This window comes from Haemorhous mexicanus, chromosome 33 (assembly GCF_027477595.1).
Source record: "Haemorhous mexicanus isolate bHaeMex1 chromosome 33, bHaeMex1.pri, whole genome shotgun sequence".
Taxonomy (NCBI): Eukaryota; Metazoa; Chordata; class Aves; order Passeriformes; family Fringillidae; genus Haemorhous; species Haemorhous mexicanus.
In genome coordinates, this window is record NC_082373.1 from 610,858 (window position 1) to 629,912 (window position 19,055).

Genomic DNA, 19,055 nt, shown 5'->3' on the forward strand with positions numbered 1-19,055 from the left:
GCAAGGACAGCTGAGATGCACAAACAGTGCCTGAAGCGCCCGTGTCATGTCCCTGGCCCAGCTGGCACAGGACAGACACAACCCGCGGAGCTGGAGGAGGAGAGGGAACAGCAGGAGCTGTGCCAGGGGAGGTTGAGGCTGGATATCAGGAAAAGGTTCTTCCCTCAGAGGGTGGTCAGGCACTGCTGGCTGGCACAGCCCCAAGGCTGCCAGAGCTCCAGGAGCATTTGGACAACTCTCAGGCACAGAGTGAGATTGCTGAGGTCTCCTGTGCAGGGGCAGGAGTTGGACTTTGTGGGTCCCTTCCAACTCAGGGCATTCTGTAATTCCACAATCTCTGCAGCCAGCCCCTCCACACCATGGCCCCCTACCTTGTACCCAATCTTGAGGTCCTCACACTCCTGGGAGCAGCCACTCAGCTTCTTGTTGAGGCACTCGTTGATGAAGCAGTTGAGCTCGTCAGAGCCGTCGGCGCAGTCGTTGTTGTTGTCGCAGAGCAGCGCCTCGGAGATGCAATTCCCGTTCTTGCAGAGGAAGAAGGAGTCGTTGCACTTGTTTTCTGCAGAGAGGAGGTGGCAGTGATCAGCAGGGGGGTTCTGCTATCCCCCCAGGACCCCACCAAGACCCCAGCAGGTACCTGGGCTGCTGCAGCGTGGGTTCTTGGGTGCCTCATCTGAGTGGTCGTGGCAGTCAAACTCCCCGTCGCATTCCCACTGCCGGTTGCTGAGGCAGCGGCCGTTCTGACAGCGGAACTCGTGGGGGCCACAGGTGGGATATTCTGGGGGAGGGTGAGGGGCTCAGCCAGCATCCCACCCTCCTGAGCCTTCCAGAGGCACCATGGGGACACTCAGAGAGAGAGAGAGGCACCATGGAGCCAAACCTTCCCGAGCTGCTGGGAGTGACGGGGACAACACGGAGCAGCTGGCCTGGGACAGGCCTGCCCTGCACGGACATGGATCCCTCTGTGGGTTTGGATTTCTCTGTGGGTTTGAATCTCTCAGTGGGTCTGGATCTCCGTGTGTCTGTGTGGGTTTGGATCTCTCTGTGGATTTGGATCTCTGTGGATTTGGAGATTTCTCTGTGGATTTGGATCTCCCTCAGTGGGGGTTTGGATCTCTCTCAGTGGGTTTGGGTCTCTCTCTGGGGGGTTTGGGTCTCTCTCGGTGGGGGTTTGGGTCTCTCTCGGTGGGGGTTTGGGTCTCTCTCAGTGGGGGTTTGGGTCTCTCTCGGTGGGGGTTTGGGTCTCTCTCGGTGGGGGTTTGGGTCTCTCTCGGTGGGGGTTTGGGTCTCTCTCTGGGGGGTTTGGGTCTCTCTCTGGGGGGTTTGGGTCTCTCTCGATGGGGGTTTGGGTCTCTGTGTCAAGGCTGGGGCACTGCTCTCCACTAACAACCCCCTTCTGCCGCATCACTGGGCTCCCTCTTACCACACTCACACCAAACCCCTCCAGGGGGATGAAGACCCTCCCAGGGTACTGCCCCAAAGCCCATGAGGACCCAGCAGGGTCAGTCCCCACCCTGGGTCCCACAGACACCCACCACACTCCGGGGACTCGTCAGAGCCATCACCGCAGTCGTTGTCGTGGTCGCAGACGAAGTGCTTGGGGATGCACTGCCGGTTCCCACACATGAACTCCCTCTCGTCACAGGTGTTGTTGTACACTGCAAAGGGGCACCACCACCATCAGCCCCTGCCAGCCCCCAGCCTCCCCCAGCCCCCAGCCTCGGGCACTCACAGCAGCCAGCAGCGAGGGTCTCATCGGCCCCGTCGGCGCAGTCCTTGTCCCCGTCACAGAGCCAGCGCTCCGGCACGCACACGTAGGTGCCCGGGCACTGGAAGGATCCTGAGCTGCAGGTGGTCAGCCCTGGGGAAAGGAGCAGGATGGAGCCCATCACCCCACTGAGCTCAGGAGAGCAGTGAGAGCACGGGCAGGAGAAGGGATGGGCAGAGGCAGGAACGTGGATGCAGGAAGATGGTGATGGAGCAGGCAGGGATGGAGATGGGGGAGAAGGGCTGGGGCAGACTCACGGCAGCGAATGTCCTCGTCAGAGCCATCCCCACAGTCGTCAGCCCCATCACACACCCAGAGCTTGGAGATGCAGCGGTGGTTGTTGCACTCGAACTGCACGGGGTAGCAGAACTTGTCTGGGGGAGGAGAAGAGGAGGAGATGGAGGTCAGAGAGAGGTGAAAAGGGGAGCAGACACCAGCAGAGCATGGCCAGGCTGGGCCAGCCAGGCTTCAGGAGCCCAGGGGGTGTTGGGGGTGCTGCTTGTGGTTCCACAGGGATGGAGTGGGACTCGCTGGTGTGGACCTGAGGAAGATTCCCAGCTCCTGAGCACTGTCTGGGGCTTGTTCCAGGAGGTTAGAACTAAAAATGCAGCTGAAGGGAGCCATAACTGGTCCTGTTCAAAAGGGCCACAGACACTCGTGCATGTGCTGAGCAAACCAGCACATGAGGACATTTACACTGGTCACAGCTAAAAGCCCAAGAGCGTGGAGTAAAACCACAGAGGGGGAAGAATCTGGGGTCTGTCCTTGGCAAATGGATGTCAGGGAGAGAAGAGGGTCCTGCCCACCTTCCAGCACCACCCCGTGCCCCAGCCCAAATCCTGAGTGTCCCCACCCTGCCGCTCACTGCACTGGGTCTCATCTTCGCCGTTCTCGCAGTCATCCTCCTTGTCACAGGTCCAGGTCATGGGGATGCACCTTCCACTCGGGCAGGCAAAGTAGTTGGATGGACATTTGGGCTTCCTGCCACCTACTTTGTGATGGAAACATCAGTGAGGACGACAGCACAGCCACGAGCTGCCTCCTCCCAGCCCAGACCTGACAGATTCCTCCCCAAAATCCCCCTGAGGTCCCACATCCCAGCTCCTTGCAGCACCTTCTATGCAGGTGCCACATGGGCAGAGAACAACAGTCCCAGTGGGCAAACAAAGCCTCCCTAGCCCAAGCAGACCCCAAAGGGGCATCCCTGCCCCCAGAGCCCCCTCTGCCCTCCTGCTCTCACCGGGGCAGTTGCGCTCGTCCGAGTAATCGCCGCAGTCGTTGGCACCGTCGCACACCCAGCTGGGTGCGTAGCACAGGGACGTGTGCTCACACTTCTGGAACGTGGTGCCCTTCACCCCCAGCTTGAAGTAGCTGCTGCAGTCGGTGGCAGCTGAGAGGAATCACAGCAGGAGCTCCGGTGACACAACAGGAACCACGGCAGAAGCCCCCTGCTCTGGCTCCACCACGTGGCACTGGACCCTGCCCTGCTGCCGGAGCCCACCACACCCCACACAGCCCCAGATGTGCCCCACACATGCCCAGAACTGCAGGGATCTAGTGGGTATCGGGGTGCTGAGCATGGCACAGAGAGGCTGAAGGGGTGGGCTGCTGGGGCTGCCTCATCCCAGCACAGGAGCAGGACCCTCCTCCCTCCCCAATCCAGCCCAAACCCCAAAGCCCCAGGTCCCTGCTGCCAGCACTGAGAGCAGGAGCATCCCCAGAGCTGAGGAGGGGCCAGGGGCAGCAGCGGGGCACTCACTGCAGTTCATTTCATCAGATGCATCCTCGCAGTCGATGAACTGGTTGCAGCGGCTGGAGTTGCTGATGCAGGTCCCGTCCCGGCAGCGGAACTCGGTGGCAGCACAGCTGGTTTCTGCCAGGGGGAGAAACCCCCACAGACAATGAGGAAAAGGTGGGGGGACCCCACAGCACACCCACCCCACGGCACCCACACCTCCCCACTGCCCACGCAGCACTGGGATGCTCAGAGTGCTCCCAGACCCAATCCCCCTCCTAGCTCACTGCCTGGCAGCCTGAGCCCCTCTCCCTGGCACACTCAGACCTGGACAGGACTCTGAGGAGCTCCTGACTGCCCCTGTCAGTTTGGAACTGAGCAGACCCATCCTGCAGCCTCCTAAGAGAATGCCTGGGAGCCACGAGGAGCAGTGACACTGTGCCCTGTGTCCCTCCTGGCTGTCAAACCACTCTCACTGGGAAGCTGCGGGTGCTGCATGCCCATACCCAGGAGTTTTTCCTCTCAGCTGTCACCGTAAGCTTTACAAAGCAGCACAAGCTTGACCTTGACTCTCCGTTAAGCCCTGGCTGTGCTCTGCTCCTGTCAAGCTGATGGTAACTCCCTCCCGAAGCTGCTGTCCCTGTCCCAAGCAGCTGACAGAGCCCTGGCAGGGGGCCAGGCAGACACTCACTGTTGCAGGGCACCTCGTCCGAGTTGTCCCCGCAGTTGTCCACGCCGTCGCACCAGTAGCGACTGGCGACGCATCGCCCGTTCATGCAGTGCAGGTAGCCCTTCTTGCACTTGCGGCTGCCTGCCAGGGAGGAAGAGGAGGGAGAGGAAGAGGAGAAGGTGAGGAGAAGGAGGGCAAGCAGCCCTGAGGATCTTAGAACCTTGGGGAGCTTCCAGAAGGGGAAGAAACGACAGAGCAGGATCAGGGAAGCCACTCGCTCGTGCAGAGGGGTGAGGGCTGGTGTTTGAGGGTGCTGCAGACCCCACGGGCTCAGCTACAGGGTTCCTGATCTCCAGCACGTCCCCAACACTGGGAAAGGTCTGGAAACATTAAAGGGTGCAGCTCTGGGAGGGCAGGAGAGACTGTGAGCACCTGAGAGGTGAAAGGACATTCTGGGGTCCTGGTGCCCTTTGCTGAGCAACCCTGGCAATGTCCAAGGCCAGGCTGGATGTGGCTTGGAGTAGATTGGATGTGGCTGCGCTAGTGGAAGGTGTCCCTGCCCATGGCAGGGGGGAAATGAGATGAGCTTTAAGGTCCCTCCCAACCCAAACTGTTCCATGTTTCCATGACCTTGAACATAGGAAAAAGGATTGATTTCCTGGAGTGCTGTGAATCCTGCCTTCCATCCTCTTCAGTTTTTGCCTCCATCCTCTTTAAGATTTAATGGCAAATTGGAAAAGGTTCTAAGACTAATTAACAAGGGACAGACCTTGCAAGGCTGTGTGGAGGTACCTGCCTCACGTGTTTGGTTACCTTGAAGGGGAAGCCCCTGATTTTGTTCCCTTCCAACCCAAACCGTTCCGTGACTCTCTGAGTGGAGCTGGCAGCTTGGGCAGGGTGTCTGGGGGTGCCAGGGTGTGTGTGTGGGTGAGCAAGGCAGCAAGAGGAGGAACCTTACTGCAGTAGGACTGCTTCTCGTCCGACTTGTCCTTGCAGTGCACGACGCCGTCGCAGGTGCGGCTGAAGTCGATGCATTCGCCGTTCCCGCACTCAAACTCCTCGTGCACGTTGCAGGTGGAATTCACAGCTGGACAGAGCATGGGGAATATCAGCTCTGCCAGGCTGAGATCAGCCTCACCCCTTCCTTTCCTCAGCCCCTGCCACCCCCCTCACCTTTGCAGGTGAAATCCTCCTGCAGGACCCGCTCCCCACGGCAGGAGCAGTTGACGTGGCCCTTGGGGGTGAGCAGGCACAGGTCCTGGCAGCCTCCATTGTTCACCCGGCACGGGGACAGCTCACCTAGGACAGAGGGACAGTGGTCACACCAGGGATGGACCCAGCAGCCCCTGCTCCTCCTCCTCCCTGCTGGGACAAAAAGTAGGGATCCCTCCCCAAGGTCTTCCCATGGGGCTATGGAGGGTGTAGGGGGCTGGAGGTCTCCCCAGATGTTACAAGGAAGAGCAAGGACAGGGCAAATCCTCTCTGACTTCAGCCTGCACTGGGATTGGGGATGGACATCTCTGGTGTGTGAGTCACAAGGGGGCAACAACAAGCTGAGAAGGACAGTGGGATGACTCCCAAAGGGCTAGGAAGGACAGGGGGATGGATTCCCAAAGGACCATGAAGGATGGTGGGATCGGTTCCCAAAGGACCATGATGGACAGTGGGATGGATTCCCAAAGAGCCAATGAAGGACAGAGGGATGGGTTCCTGAAGAGCCAGGAAGAATGGTGAGATGGGTTCCCAAAGGACTGTGAAGGATGGTGGGATGGATTCCTGAAGAGCCAGGAAGGACGGTGGGATGACTCCCAAAGGAACATGAAGGATGGTGGGATGGGCTCCCAAAAGACCAGGAAGGACAGTGGGATGGATTCCTGAAGGGCCATGAAGGATGGTGGGATGGATTCCTAAAAGACCATGAAGGATGGTGGGATAGGCTCCCAAAGGACCATGATGGACAGTGGGATGGCTTCCCAAAGAGCCAATAAGGACAGTGAGATGGATTCCCAAAAGACCATGAAGGATGGTGAGATGGATTCCCAAAGAATCAATGAAGAACAGAGGGATGGATTCCCAAAAGACCAGGAAGGACAGTGGCATGGATTCCTGAAGAGCCAATGAAGGATGGTGAGATGGATTCCTAAAGGACCATGAAGGATGGTGGGATGACTCCCAAAGGACACTGAAGGATGGTGCGAGAGGTTCCCGAAGTGCCAGGAAGGATGGTGGGATGGGTTCCCAAAGGACCATGATGGACACTGGATGGCTTCCCAAAGAGCCAATGAAGGATGGTGGGAGGGGTTCCTGAAGTGCCAGGAAGGATGGTGAGATGGGTTCCCAAAGGACTGTGAAGGACAGTGGGATGGGTTCCTGAAGTGCCAGGAAGGACAGTGGGACACCAGAGGGTCCTCACAGCTGTCAGTGTCGTTGGCCACGGCGATGATGCCCATGGGCTGCTGGGGGATGTCCACTCGCAGCAGCTTCATGTCGGTGCCCACGTATTTGTTGGCGCGCTGCACGGCCCGGCGCACCCAGTCTGTCCAGAAGATGTAATCCCCATACACGGCCAGGCCGAAGGGGTGCACGGGCTCTGACTTCAGGATCACCTGCCAGGCACAGAATCATGGCATGAGTTGGGTTGGAAAGGGCAAACTCATCTCTTAAAACTCATCTGGTTCCCACATCCCTGCCATGGGCAGGTATACCTTCCAGCGTTGCTCCAAGCTCCATCCAACCTGTCCTTGGACACTCCACAGAATACTTGAGGTTGGAAAAGATCTCCCAAGATCAAGTCCAACCTGTGACTAACCCCCTCCAGAGCCCTCAGTGCCACATTCCTTGGACACCTCCAGGAATGGTGACTCCACCACCAACCTGGGCAGCCCCTTCCAACATCTAGAAATTCCTTCTCATGTCCAACCTAAACCTCCTCTGATGCAGCTTGAAGCCAAGTCCTCACTTCTCAGGGACACAGCCCAACTGGGAGCAGGAGGAACCCGCTGTGGGGTGCAGCCCCACAGCCCCCCAAATACAGAGTGACCTCCCCAGCCCCAGGAACAGCTCTGCTTCCCTCTGACCACACTCCAGCCCCAGTTTGGACACCCTCCTCCCCATCTCCCTGTCCTCAGACTCACGTGGCGATGGGAGCCATCGTATTCACAGCGCTCAATCTTGTCCAGGGTGGCATCAGAGAAGTAAATCTTCTCAGCCTTGTGGTCAATGGCCAACCCGTTGGGTGTCCGTATGTCCTGGTCGATGATGATGAGGACGTTGGCACCGGAGAGGGTGGCCCGCATGATGCTGGGGTGCTGCTCATTCCAGTTGGTCCAGAACATCAGGCTGGGAGGGGAGGGACACACAAGGCCTTTGGAGCCCCAGCTCAGCCCCATCCAGCCTGGCTCAGTCCATCCCTCCATGGCTCAGCCCATCCCTCCATGGCTCAGACACATCCCTCCATGGCTCAGCCCATCCCTCCATGGCTCAGCCCATCCCTCCATGGCTCAGGCACATCCAGCCTGGCTCAGCCCATCCCTCCATAGCTCAGGCACATCCCTCCATGGCTCAGGCACATCCCTCCATAGCTCAGGCACAACCCTCCATGGCTCAGGCACATCCAGGCTGGCTCAGCCTATCCCTCCATGGCTGTGGGGCTTCCAGGGTCTGGGGCATGCATGGGACAACATTCCCACATAAAATGAGTGAGAAGGTGCTGCAGCCAGCTGGGAAATGTGGCACCCCATGGATAGGGATGGGACAGGGGGTCTGGGAGGGACACACAAGGCCTTTGGAGCCCCAGCTCAGTCACATCCAGGCTGGCTCAGCCCATCCCTCCATGGCTGTGGGGCTTCAAGGGACTGGGGCATGCATGGGACATCATTCCCACGTAAAACAAGTGGGAAAGGAGTGAATGAGGCTGCTGCAGCCAGCTGGGAATGTGGCACCCCATGGATGGGGATGGGACAGGGGGTCTGGAGCTGCTTGGGGAGGGGGCTACAGGGTCTTTCCTCCCTGGGGGTCAAGTCTTCTCTGTGCTCGGATCCAGAGCTTCCTCCCTGCTATGTCCACTGGGACAGACAAGGTGGATCCCTGGAGGGGCTGTCTGGACCCTCGATGGCCACTCACTTCTGGCACTCGTCCAGCACGAAGGCTCGGGGGTGGTCGTCCCCTGACATGGTGATCACAGTCTCCCTCTCGAAGGCCCCGAGCCTGCTCTGGTCCACGGTGTGCCGGGTGATGGTGGAGGTGGTGTAGCTGGTCCAGTAGAGCGTGTCCCAGCCACGGTGGTAGGCCAGCCCCTCCACCGAGCCCACATCTGTGGGGACAGCAAAGGTCACAGCCAGCCCTGAGCCTGGTGCACCAAGGGACAACTAAAAACAGATATTTAACTTTTACGTACAAATATAAATGAGATTTAAAATTTAAAACTTTGGAGATACGAAAATGTCAGAGTCCTTCTGGGTTTCCTGTTGTCACAAAATTAAAGTCACACCACAATTCAAAACAGGGAGATCTTACTGAAACCTAGAAAATTCTAATAGAAAAACAAACCCTTTCCCACACACTTTTAGTTGTACCTTTGAAAGCCAGACCTGAGAAAATATGATTCCTTGCCTTCTGGCTATGAACAATCCAGCAGGGAGAGAGAATAACCATCAGCTACCAGGGTTGTGCTCAAAGACCCTTTAAGCTACAGAGCTCAAGGACATGGCTTGTCTTCCCCAAGTCAGTCTTCCTCCATCCTCCTGAACCCCCCAGCTCACCCTGTATTGTTGTGGTGTGAAGCTCTGCTTCCTCCTTGCCTTCCCCCTGCCCTCTTCCTAATTGCTGTCTGTCAAGTTCTACATTCCAGCTAGAGCATCGTGTGATTGGCAGAAGTTCAAAAGATGCTTTTCAGACCTGGAGTCATTGGCCTGTCCAGGTGTCATTGTCCCCTGAAACTCTCCCCCTCCCACCTGGTTGGTGGCTCACCTATCCTCTCCCTCCCACCTCCCTGTGAGTTTAAAAGGTGCTGGAACCATGCGGTCGGGGTCTGTTGGACCTGTACTGAGATTCAGAACTGTGTCTCCTTGGAATAAACTCTGGATTTAACTCTCCAGCAGAACCCGCTCTCTTTCTCTTCACCATCGCCTGAACTTTTTCCACTAGAGGTAAACTGAGTTTCTACTTCGTATGGGTCTATTCCGAGTGCCTGGCTGCAACAGCCTGTGAGTTAAAGGTGTCTCTGAGGAGAAATATCCCCAGCAGTCATCTCTAGCACAGTGCAATCAATACTGCATGGCCAGAGCTGACCCTGATACTGGGATATTGAAGTTTTTCCTTTTAATTTCAGTCCAAGTTCCCTCAGAGGCTTTGGCTGCCAGGTGGGGGCTCAGCAGGGCTGGGGGCTGTGCTCAGGGGGGAGCAGAGACCCCTGAGACTCCAGAGTCTCATGGGTTGAGCTCTGTTGGAATGACCCTCCCTTGCAGGAAGGCTGAGGGATGCACCCCTCCAATGCACCAAGGACTTGAATTTCATCCTCAAACTCCACACCAGCCCGACCTTGCTCTGGGCCCACAGCAGCAGTGCTGGGAAGGGGAGGGTTTCCCTCTGCCAGGGGACAGCTGAGCCCCTGGGGCACAAAGTGACAAGGCAAAGCCTGGTGGGGACCAGGGAGCCCTTCCCAGCTGGGAACTCGAACCCTGCACCCATCCTCTGCCCCTCATTAACACTCTGCAAAGGGTTTAATGAGAGCTGGGCCTGCTCTCCACTCTCAGGGATAAAGCACCATGGCACCACTGTGAATTCCCTCATTAGCAGCACGTCCAAGGCCTGGCTCAGGTTCTCTGAAGCTGCTGCAGGTGCCAATAAACCCAACCAAGTGCAAGGTGAGGCCTGGAGGTGAGGCCAGGGCTGGGCACTCCAAGGTCAGGGCTTAGGGCGCTGCCTCGAGAGGTGAGTGTGAGCTCAAAGCTGATCTCAACTTTGCTGCAGTGCCTCTTTCTAGAGCCCAAGCCTCGTGACACACTCTCTGTGCCAGAATAAACTCTGCAGGCTGCTCCCAGTGCCTGTGTCCTCTTCCAGAGGCTCCTCCAAAGCCTCACAGAGCTCAGCCTGTACCTGCTGCCCCTCCAAATCCACCAAAACCCCTCGGGGAAGAACAGAGGGAGTACAGGAGGAGGTGGGGGAGAGAGAGACAGGTCTGAGGGCAGGCACAGAGGGGAGAACTGTTGCGGTGTGATTTCAGGGTTTACCTCAGAACCTCGGGTCCCTCCCCTGATAATTCCCTCCCAGGTGTGTCAGTCACCTCTCCTTTCCCCTCCCTGACCCCTACTAAACACTGTCTGTCAATCCTGCAATTCTAGAAGGGAGTCAAGTGATTGGCAGATTCCAAGGATGCCCTCCACCCCCGGGGGGCACTGGGCCATCCAGGTGTCCTTTGTCCCTTGAGACCTCCCCTCCTGTACCTGGCTGCTGGCTCCCTACCCCTTCCCTGCCCTCTCCCCGGGGTTAGAAGGAGCAGCACCCACGGGGTTCAGGAGTTCTGTTGGAGCTGGTGCTGGGTTCAGAGAACAAAGCTCTGGATCCAAACCCTCCATCAGAACCGACTCCTTTCCTTCCCCATCGCCCTAAAGCTTCTCCAGCAGAGGGAAACCCGAGGAGCAGCCCCTGTTACAGGGGAAGCTCCATCCTGCAGCCACCAGAGCTCCTGCAGGCCTGGACTTGACTCCACGTGCCCAGCTGCAGCACCCAGCCAGCCAAAAGTGTCTCTGGGGTGAAACACCACACACCCATGGCCAAAAGTATCTCTGGGGTGAAACACCACACACCCATGGCCAAAAGTGTCTCTGGGATGAAACACCACACACCCATGGCCAAAAGTGTCTCTGGGCTGAAACACCACACACCCATGGCCAGAAGTGTCTGTGGGGTGAAACACCACACACCCATGGCCAAAAGTGTCTCTGGGGTGAAACACCACACACCCATGGCCAGAAGTGTCTCTGGGGTGAAACACCACCACACCCAGCCAACCAAAGGTGTCTCTGGGGTGAAACACCACAGTGCTGCTGTTTGGTTCAGCACAAGGGCCAGACAAGCTCAGGCACGTTCTGCCCAGCTATATTGGTAATACCCCAATAGAGAACCCCACACCACTCACTCTCCACGATGGTCTTGCGCCCCGTGCCATCATCGTTGATCTGCTGGATGTTGCCGAAGTGGATGTCGCTGTAGAAGATGCGGTTGCTGCCCTTGGAGCCGTAGCGGTAATCAAAGGCCAGGGCGATGACATTCTTCATGTGCTCTGCGTCCTCAAAGGGCTTGATGGGTGCATTGAGGTTGTTCTCATCCGACAGGTGGATGCTCTTGAGGATGGTGCGCTCTGAGTAGAGCAGGTACCCGTCGTAGTCCCGGCAGCTGACGCTGTCCTCCGAGAGCATCCCGTGGGCGCAGGCGCACGTCCTCTGCCCGCCGCCGCGGAACAGGCACAGCTGCTGGCAGCCCCCGTTGTTCTGGGCACAGATGTTGGTGCCTGGTGGGGGGACGGGGGGCATTACGTGAGGGACTTGTTGTCATCTCACTGCAAAAGTTCCATACCTTGGCGATTTCTCATGGGCAGCTCCTCACAGCGCAGCTGACAAACTCCAGCTCTCTCCTCACCCGCTAACCCTCTCTTTCATAGCACTCATCCTTATTAGACACAGCTGCGGCCTGTTAAGGGCAGGCCTGCTCCTAATCTTTGATGATTAGTGCAGCTGCAACTCCTCAGGGGTGAGATTACCTTCTGCACTATCTTTATTTTCTAACATTCTAGCCCCCCACAGGACTGGGCAGGATGAACCCCCTGGGGCACTTTCAGCACTCAGCACTCCCAGAGGAAGGAACAGCCTCGAACCACGGAGGAAGGAACAGCCTCAAACCACGGCGCAGCACGGCTCCGATGGGGACAGAGTGATTCCATCCCCGTTCCCCACATGAGGAGCTGCCCCTCGTGCTCAGACCCACCCTTCTGCCGGGCCCGGTTGAAGACTTTGATGTCCTTGAGCTGCACGCCGATCCCGGTGCGCAGGGACACCGACTCGGTGGCGTTGTCCTTGTTTCCTCTTTTGATGGAGCCGTTGGCGTGAGTCCTGAAGGAGGACAGGGTCACCAAGCGACCAGCACAAGACCCTTCCCACCAGCTCCCCCCACCCTCCACACAGCCCCCAGCCCCCTGGGCACCTCACCTATCGCTCCAGTAAATGTATTCCTCAAAGACTGACACGGAGAACATGTCCATGTTGTTGCTGGACAGGACAACCTCCCTGTTCTCGCCCGTCTCCAGGTCAATCCGTTCAATTTTGTCTGTCCGGGCATCACACCAGTACAGCTTCCCATCCTGCAGGGATGAGACAACACCCCAGTTGGCATGGGGGCAACACCACCCTCTGCACCTCTGGCAGGATGTCCTGGGGTTCAGACCACCTTGGACAACCCTCCTGAGACTCTGGAGCCCCGAGGAGGGCAAGCATGTCCCCAGCAGCAGGACATGGCCACAGAACCCTGGGGACTGGTACCATCCAGGTACCACCCAGGGACCCTGGGGACTGGTACCATCCTCCCAGATGCCAACTGCACCTCATAGTCCACGGAAATCCCGTTGGGCCAGCTGATGCTGACGTTGACCAGCACCATCCTCTCGGTGCCGTCCAGGCGCGAGCGCTCGATGCGGGGGTACTGCCCCCACTCTGTCCAGAACAGGTACCTGAGGGGACAGCAGGGATGTCACCAGGAGCAGCACTGAGTAAAGGACAGACACCACCCCATTCATGCCCCCACGCTGGGGCTTCAGGCCAGTCCCTGCCCACTCACAGACATCACATGCCCTGCACCTCCATCCCTCCCCAGATCCAAACACCTCTGCTCTCCCTGGGGCTCTACCCAAAGCTGGAGCCAGTCTAAGGAGGCTCCACCCTGATTTTCTGAGATGCTGGCACCCACCAGGGTCCCAAGGGGCTCCCAGGGAGTTCAGCCCATCAGTGAAAGGAGGGTTAAATGCAGGGTTTCGACTCCTTGGTGTGGCAGGAGACCTGCGAGTCCATCCCTGCCGTGAGCCCACAGCTCTGCCAGGAGGTGCCGGGGGTCTCACCCTGTGCCCACCCCACAGGTCATGCCCCTCTTTGGGGCAGTGTCTCACCCCTTCTCTGGATGGACCGTGATGGCCCGTGGCTTGTCCAGCCCCTGCGAGATGACCACGTAGCGGAAGGACCCGTTCAGCCTGGCCACCTCAATGACATCAAAGCCCTGGTCTGTCCAGTAGATGTTTCCTGCAAGAGGGGACGGTGAGCCCCAACACAAGCCCCACTGCCCCCCTGCCCCTGTCCCCAGAGCCCCATCCCACCTGCAATCCAATCCACGGCGATGCCCTCCACGCGGCCAATGCCATTGGTCACCACGTCCTCACGCCACGTCTGGTCCCTCTTGGCTCGACTGATGGTGCTCAGGCCCATGTCCACCCAGTAGATCGTGTCATTCTCTAAGAGAGGGACAAGGAAGCAGGAGGGGACGAGTCAGTGACCACCTCTGGTCACTCCAGAATGGTCAAAATCTCCACCCCGGAGCCCTGAAATCCTCCCTCACCCCGCGCTGCCGAGGGGGCATTTAAGGGCAAAGTGTGCCAAAAGGGTGATGGTGATGTCCCCCTCATGCTCCCCATCCCCTGTCCTGTTCCCAGCCCCCCTGTCCTGTCCCCAGCCCTGCCTCACCTGCGTGGAAGTCGATTCCCACAGCCAGGGAGGTCCCCGACACCGGCACGAGAGCATCCGACTTGTCGTTGGGGTCCAGGGGGATGCCCCGGATCCCCTCGTGCACAGAGTACAGCAGGAAGGAGCCAACACCTGCAGCACAGGTGCAGGGACAGTCAGACACATCCCAAAACCCACAGGCTGTCCCTCCACTGTGGAAAACTGTGACAGGGGAGGAGCATGAGCCTGGCAGGGTTCTGCAAGCCCAGCACAGACATCCCTGGGGGCTGCAACCCCTGGCACAGCCCGTTCCAGGGTCCTGCCCTGCTCCAGGGGGGGCACGAGTGAACCCCCTTGCCACCACCCACCACCCCCAACCCGTGTTGGCAAAGGCTCTGCAGCGCATCTGGGTCAGGGCAGCACTTGTTATTCAGCCCCTGCCCTGACCCAGATGGTGCAGAGCTCTGCCAACCCCCCCCAAAAGCACCCGGAACACTTTGCACACAAACAGCCTTTGAGAGGCCCTGGCAGTGCCCGAGGGGATGGCAGAGAACGCAGTGGGCATGGGAGATCTGCAGAGTGAGGGCTGTGCCTGGCCCTGCTCCCAGTGAGCCCAACCTGCTGCCCACAGCCAGGGTCCCACCTCTCCCTGGGAGGGTCACAGAATCACAGAATCAATCACAGAATCAATCACAGAATCACAGTATCACAGAATCAATCACAGAATCACAGAAACACAGAATCAATCACAGAATCACAGAATCGTGAGGTTGGAAGAGACCTCTAAGATCAAGTCCAACCTATGCCCTTACACCTCAACCAGACTATAGCACCAAGTGCCATGTCCAGTCTTTTTTAAACACATCCAGAGGTGGTGATTCTACCACCTCCCTGGGAAGAGCATTCCAGTACTTTATTATTCTTCTGGTGAAAAATTTCTTCCTAATATCCAACCTATAGCTGTTGCTTGAGACCCACTGTCCTGTCCCAATCCCCTCCACCAGTGACACCCCTGTTGGCCCCACACTCATCAGGGACAGCCCACACAAGGCTCTTGCTGCCACCTGAGCCCACCAAGCCCCCCCGTGTCCCTCTGGTGCCCAGTGACATGGGACACAGAGCAGTGGGAAGAGCCCATGAGCAACCAGAGCGAGGGGTCACCAGCTGGGGTGGCCACAGGCATGGCTGGGGTGGCCACGGGGTGGTTCAGGGAGGGGACAGGGACAAGCACACACCTTCACAGGACTGCTGCCCACTCTTGAGGCTGTAGCCTGCAGTGCACATGCAGGAGCGGGAGGTCTCTGAGGTGGGGAGGCACAGCTGTGAGCAGTCCCCGTTGTTGTGGCTGCAGGGGTTGGTCCCAGCTGTGGCAGAGAAAAGGGGGTGAGGGGCTACAGGGGGCAAGGCTGCACCCACCAGGGCTGGGACAGCTGGGGCAGCACCCACACAAGGTGTGAGTGCCCTGCACCAGCCAGCACAGGCTTGGCACGAGGGTAAGGGCAAGGCTTGGGCCAGCTGCCAAGGGCTCCAAGAGGCTCCAAGGGATGGAGCCACACGGAGGGGCTGAGCAGCTGCCCATCCCCACGGGGTCTCTGCCTAGGAACCCACACTGACCTTGCTGGATGCTCTCATCATACACCTTCATGTGCATCACCAGCGTGGTGCTGTTGCGCAGCACCGTCACCTCCGTCCCGTCCTTCTTGTTGCAGGTGCCCATCCTCTCAGAGGCCTGGTCAGCCCACCACAGCTTGTCCCCTGGGGTGAGGAGAAAACAGGAGCTTGTGGCAGCATTCCTCATCAGCTGAGGTGGGCAGGAGACTTTGGGAAGGGGCAGGAGATAGGGAATGGTGTCCTCTTTGGCAGCCCTCACCCATGATGGCCAGGGCGGTGGCCTTGCTCAGCTGGCTCCTCACGGACTCGATCACCTCCAGGTTGCTGCCATCCAGGTCACACCTGTTGATGGTGCCATTGCCAGAGCTGATCCAGTACAGTTTGCTCTCTGGGTAGTCGATGGCCAGGCCTGGAAAGGATGGGAATGTCACCAGGCTGGTGGCACGCAGGGACCATCACAGATCGGGAGGTGGGATGGGATGGGATCCATGGGATGGGATCCATGGGAGGAGATCCATGAGATGGGATCCATGAGATGGGATGGGATCCATGGGATGGGATCCATGGGATGGGATGGGATGGGATGGGATGGGATGGGATGGGATAGGATCCATGGGATGGGATGGGATCCATGGGATGGGATCCATGGGATGGGATGGGATGGGATGGGATGGGATGGGATGGGATGGGATGGGATGGGATGGGATGGGATGGGTTCCATGGGATGGGATGGGATGGGATGGGATGGGATGGGATGGGATGGGATGGGATGGGATGGGTTCCATGGGATGGGATGGGATGGGTTCCATGGGATGGGATGGAGAGAGCAGGCAGGTGAGGTCATGGTGACCCAGCACAGGACAGCTGCCACCCCCCCAAGGAGCCAGAGTGGGGACTTGAGGCTCTGCAGGACAGCAAGGCGAGGTGGGGGATCCTGGGGGCCATGGGGGGGTCCATACCAACAGGTCCCTTCTGGTTGGTGAAGAGGAGCGTGCGGTTGCTGCCATCCATGTTGGCCACACTGATGTTGTCCCCATCTGTCCAGTACAGCTTCCTGCAAGGTGAGGGGACAATGGGCGAGGGGCCACGGTGCCAGCAGCCTCCTGCACCCTCCCAGCCTTGCAGAGCCCCTCACCTGCTCGTGGCACAGCCTGGGCAGCCCCACAGCCCCATGTCCCTACCCAGGAGGAGGCTTGGGGTTGCCCAGCCCCGTGCACACCTGGATTGGCACACACTGGTGGGTGCATACTTATCACAGCCTGCTCCCCTTTGCAGATGTACAGACATACAGCACAGCCCCCATCTCCTGTGACACTGCTCCTACTCGCTGACACACAGGGACAGCCCCCATTCTCTCCCCCATCACAGGTGTGCACCATCACACACACACCTGTGCCTACACACACACCTCTCCCATGAGCACCACGTCCCACCAGACTCACCCCCGGAGCGGGTGCACCACCAGGCAGTGAGGCTTGTCCAGCCCCTGGATCACGGCGTTCTTGAAGGAGCCGTCCAGCCTGGCCACATTGATCTGTTTCTTGTTGGCATCGTAGCTGGTCCAGAAGAGATTTCTGGAAACCCAATCCACGGAGAGGCCGTGAGCGTTGGGCAGGTCTGCAAGGGAATGAAGACGGGAGCTCGTCAGCTCTGAGGACGGGGCTGGGATGATGCTCAGATGACGAGGAAGGGCAAATCCCAAGGAGCTGAAGGCTTTGGAGGGTCCCAGCTCCCCCAGCACCAACCTGCAGACACGACAGTCTCCACGCCGGTGCCGTTGATGAAGGCTCTCTTGATGGTCTGGGTGCGGACATCTGACCAGTAAATGCGCTGCTCCAGAGCGTCGTAGTCCACCACGGTGACGTTGTCGATGTCGGGCACGGTGAAGGAGATGATGTAGTTGTAGTAGGGGTTGTCAATGTCCACGCCCCGGATCTCCATCTGCCGCGCGTACAGCAGGAACTTCTTAAACTCTGCGAGAAGAAGAAGGGCAGAGGTGGGATCTCAGCTCCAGAGCACCCCCTCATCCCCCCTGCCAGCTCCCCAGCAGACCCCTACCATAGCAGGTGGTGTTGTCCTTGTCCAGCTTCATGAGGTGGGGGCAGGCACAGGACAGGGTGCGGTTGTAGTTGATGAGGCAGAGGTGGGAACACGGCCCTTTGCCCCCGTTGGCTTCGCAGGGATTAGGAGCTGCAAAGGGGACAGGACTCAGCAAAAACCCAGCCTTGGAGACACCCACCCAGGAGGCCCCAAGGGCTGCAGCCCCCTCAGACCCTGCCTGTTCCATCAAGCATCACCTGATGGGGCAAAGGGGCAGCCACAGGGATGAGAGCAGCATCCACCTGCTGCTTCCAGGGGGTGTGGGCTTAGACCAAGTGCCCTGTTGTCCCCCCACCCCATCCCTCCACCTGCACTCCCCCAGCCTCACCCAGGGGCTGCCGGGAGGGGTGATACACCTGCAGGTCAAAGGGCTGAGTGTTGGTCCTCTGCACCACGGTCACGTTGTGCCCTGTCCACTTGTTGGCCTTGGCCAAGGTGTTGGTGCGCCAGTCGGTCCAGTAGACCTCCCCCCCGTACAGGGTGACAGCAAAGGGATGGGACAGGTACTCGTGTCCCCTCAGCACCTCGATGTGCCCCGTCCCATCATACAGGGCTGAGTAGATGGCGTCTGACCTGTGCCGGGGGGAGATGAGGGTGAGGGAGGTGAGGAGGGGGCACCACGGGGTCTTTAACCCAACAGCAACAACCAGCAGGGTGTCTAAGGTCTAATCCTGCTGATTTACACTAGGACCCACAAAGGAGAACCCCCAGAGCCAGGGCTGGAGACACAAAGACAGCCCACAGGGTGAAGGCTTCTTGCTTCCAGTCCAGCACAACGCTGGAACCAGGGGAAGATCCACGCTGGGAGGGACACAGAGAGGTGTCCTGGCCCTACCTGGCATCGATCCAGAGGATCCTCTTCTCCAGGTAGTCCACAGTGAGCCCGTTGGGCCATCCCCCCGAGCCCGTCTCCTTGTGGATGGTGCGTCGGCCCGCGCCGCTCATGGAGGCGGCCTCGATGCGGGGCAGGCTGGCGTCCCAGTCCGTCCAGAACAGGATCCTGCCAGGAGGAGGGGCTGTGAGCAAGGACAGAGGCCCGTGGCCTTGTCCCCCCACAAGATCCCACAGGTGCCAGCGTGTCCTGGTGAGCGCTGGCCCCTCCTGGCTCACCCATAGCGAGGGTCCAGGGCGATGGCGCGGGGGTGCTCGATGTCCCCGGCCAGCAGCGTGGTCCTCATGGTGCCATCCAGCTTGGCCACCTCAATCTGGTCCAGGTTGCTCTCCACCCAGTAGATGTTGCCAGCGATCCAGTCCACGGCCAGTCCCTCGGGGGTGGCCAGGCCATACTGTATCACCACCTCGAAGCTGGTAAGAGCTGTGGGGCACAAGGTGAGGGCTCAGGGTGGTGCCCTTCCCCAGCCCACCCAGTACCACCCCCCCCACCGTATCCCAAACAGCTCCACCCAGCTCAGCTGGGGTTGATTGTGAGGGGGTGTGTCCTCCCCAAACACCTGAACCACTCCTGTCCAT

The 19,055-nt window shown here is 58.9% G+C and overlaps 1 protein-coding gene across 1 annotated transcript in view; it reads right to left on the minus strand.

The window, feature by feature from the left end:
• Positions 1-19,055, minus strand: part of LRP1 (LDL receptor related protein 1) — a 91,734-nt gene that overhangs the window by 13,322 nt on the left and 59,357 nt on the right. Inside the window, exons 25-55 of the mRNA XM_059871723.1 lie at positions 18,696-18,900; positions 18,421-18,585; positions 17,914-18,158; positions 17,544-17,675; positions 17,231-17,458; positions 16,928-17,102; positions 16,445-16,539; positions 15,745-15,894; positions 15,489-15,629; positions 15,110-15,238; positions 13,896-14,027; positions 13,532-13,666; positions 13,328-13,457; positions 12,769-12,895; positions 12,378-12,529; positions 12,157-12,281; positions 11,312-11,683; positions 8,296-8,485; positions 7,308-7,512; positions 6,587-6,779; positions 5,347-5,472; positions 5,132-5,260; positions 4,195-4,314; positions 3,528-3,641; positions 3,009-3,158; positions 2,622-2,759; positions 2,026-2,142; positions 1,733-1,861; positions 1,536-1,658; positions 638-778; positions 372-559 (exon numbers count right to left, since the gene is read on the minus strand). Coding sequence (XP_059727706.1) covers positions 372-559; positions 638-778; positions 1,536-1,658; positions 1,733-1,861; positions 2,026-2,142; positions 2,622-2,759; positions 3,009-3,158; positions 3,528-3,641; positions 4,195-4,314; positions 5,132-5,260; positions 5,347-5,472; positions 6,587-6,779; positions 7,308-7,512; positions 8,296-8,485; positions 11,312-11,683; positions 12,157-12,281; positions 12,378-12,529; positions 12,769-12,895; positions 13,328-13,457; positions 13,532-13,666; positions 13,896-14,027; positions 15,110-15,238; positions 15,489-15,629; positions 15,745-15,894; positions 16,445-16,539; positions 16,928-17,102; positions 17,231-17,458; positions 17,544-17,675; positions 17,914-18,158; positions 18,421-18,585; positions 18,696-18,900 — 4,901 coding nt within the window. The remainder of the gene's footprint in view (positions 1-371; positions 560-637; positions 779-1,535; positions 1,659-1,732; positions 1,862-2,025; positions 2,143-2,621; positions 2,760-3,008; positions 3,159-3,527; positions 3,642-4,194; positions 4,315-5,131; positions 5,261-5,346; positions 5,473-6,586; positions 6,780-7,307; positions 7,513-8,295; positions 8,486-11,311; positions 11,684-12,156; positions 12,282-12,377; positions 12,530-12,768; positions 12,896-13,327; positions 13,458-13,531; positions 13,667-13,895; positions 14,028-15,109; positions 15,239-15,488; positions 15,630-15,744; positions 15,895-16,444; positions 16,540-16,927; positions 17,103-17,230; positions 17,459-17,543; positions 17,676-17,913; positions 18,159-18,420; positions 18,586-18,695; positions 18,901-19,055) is intronic.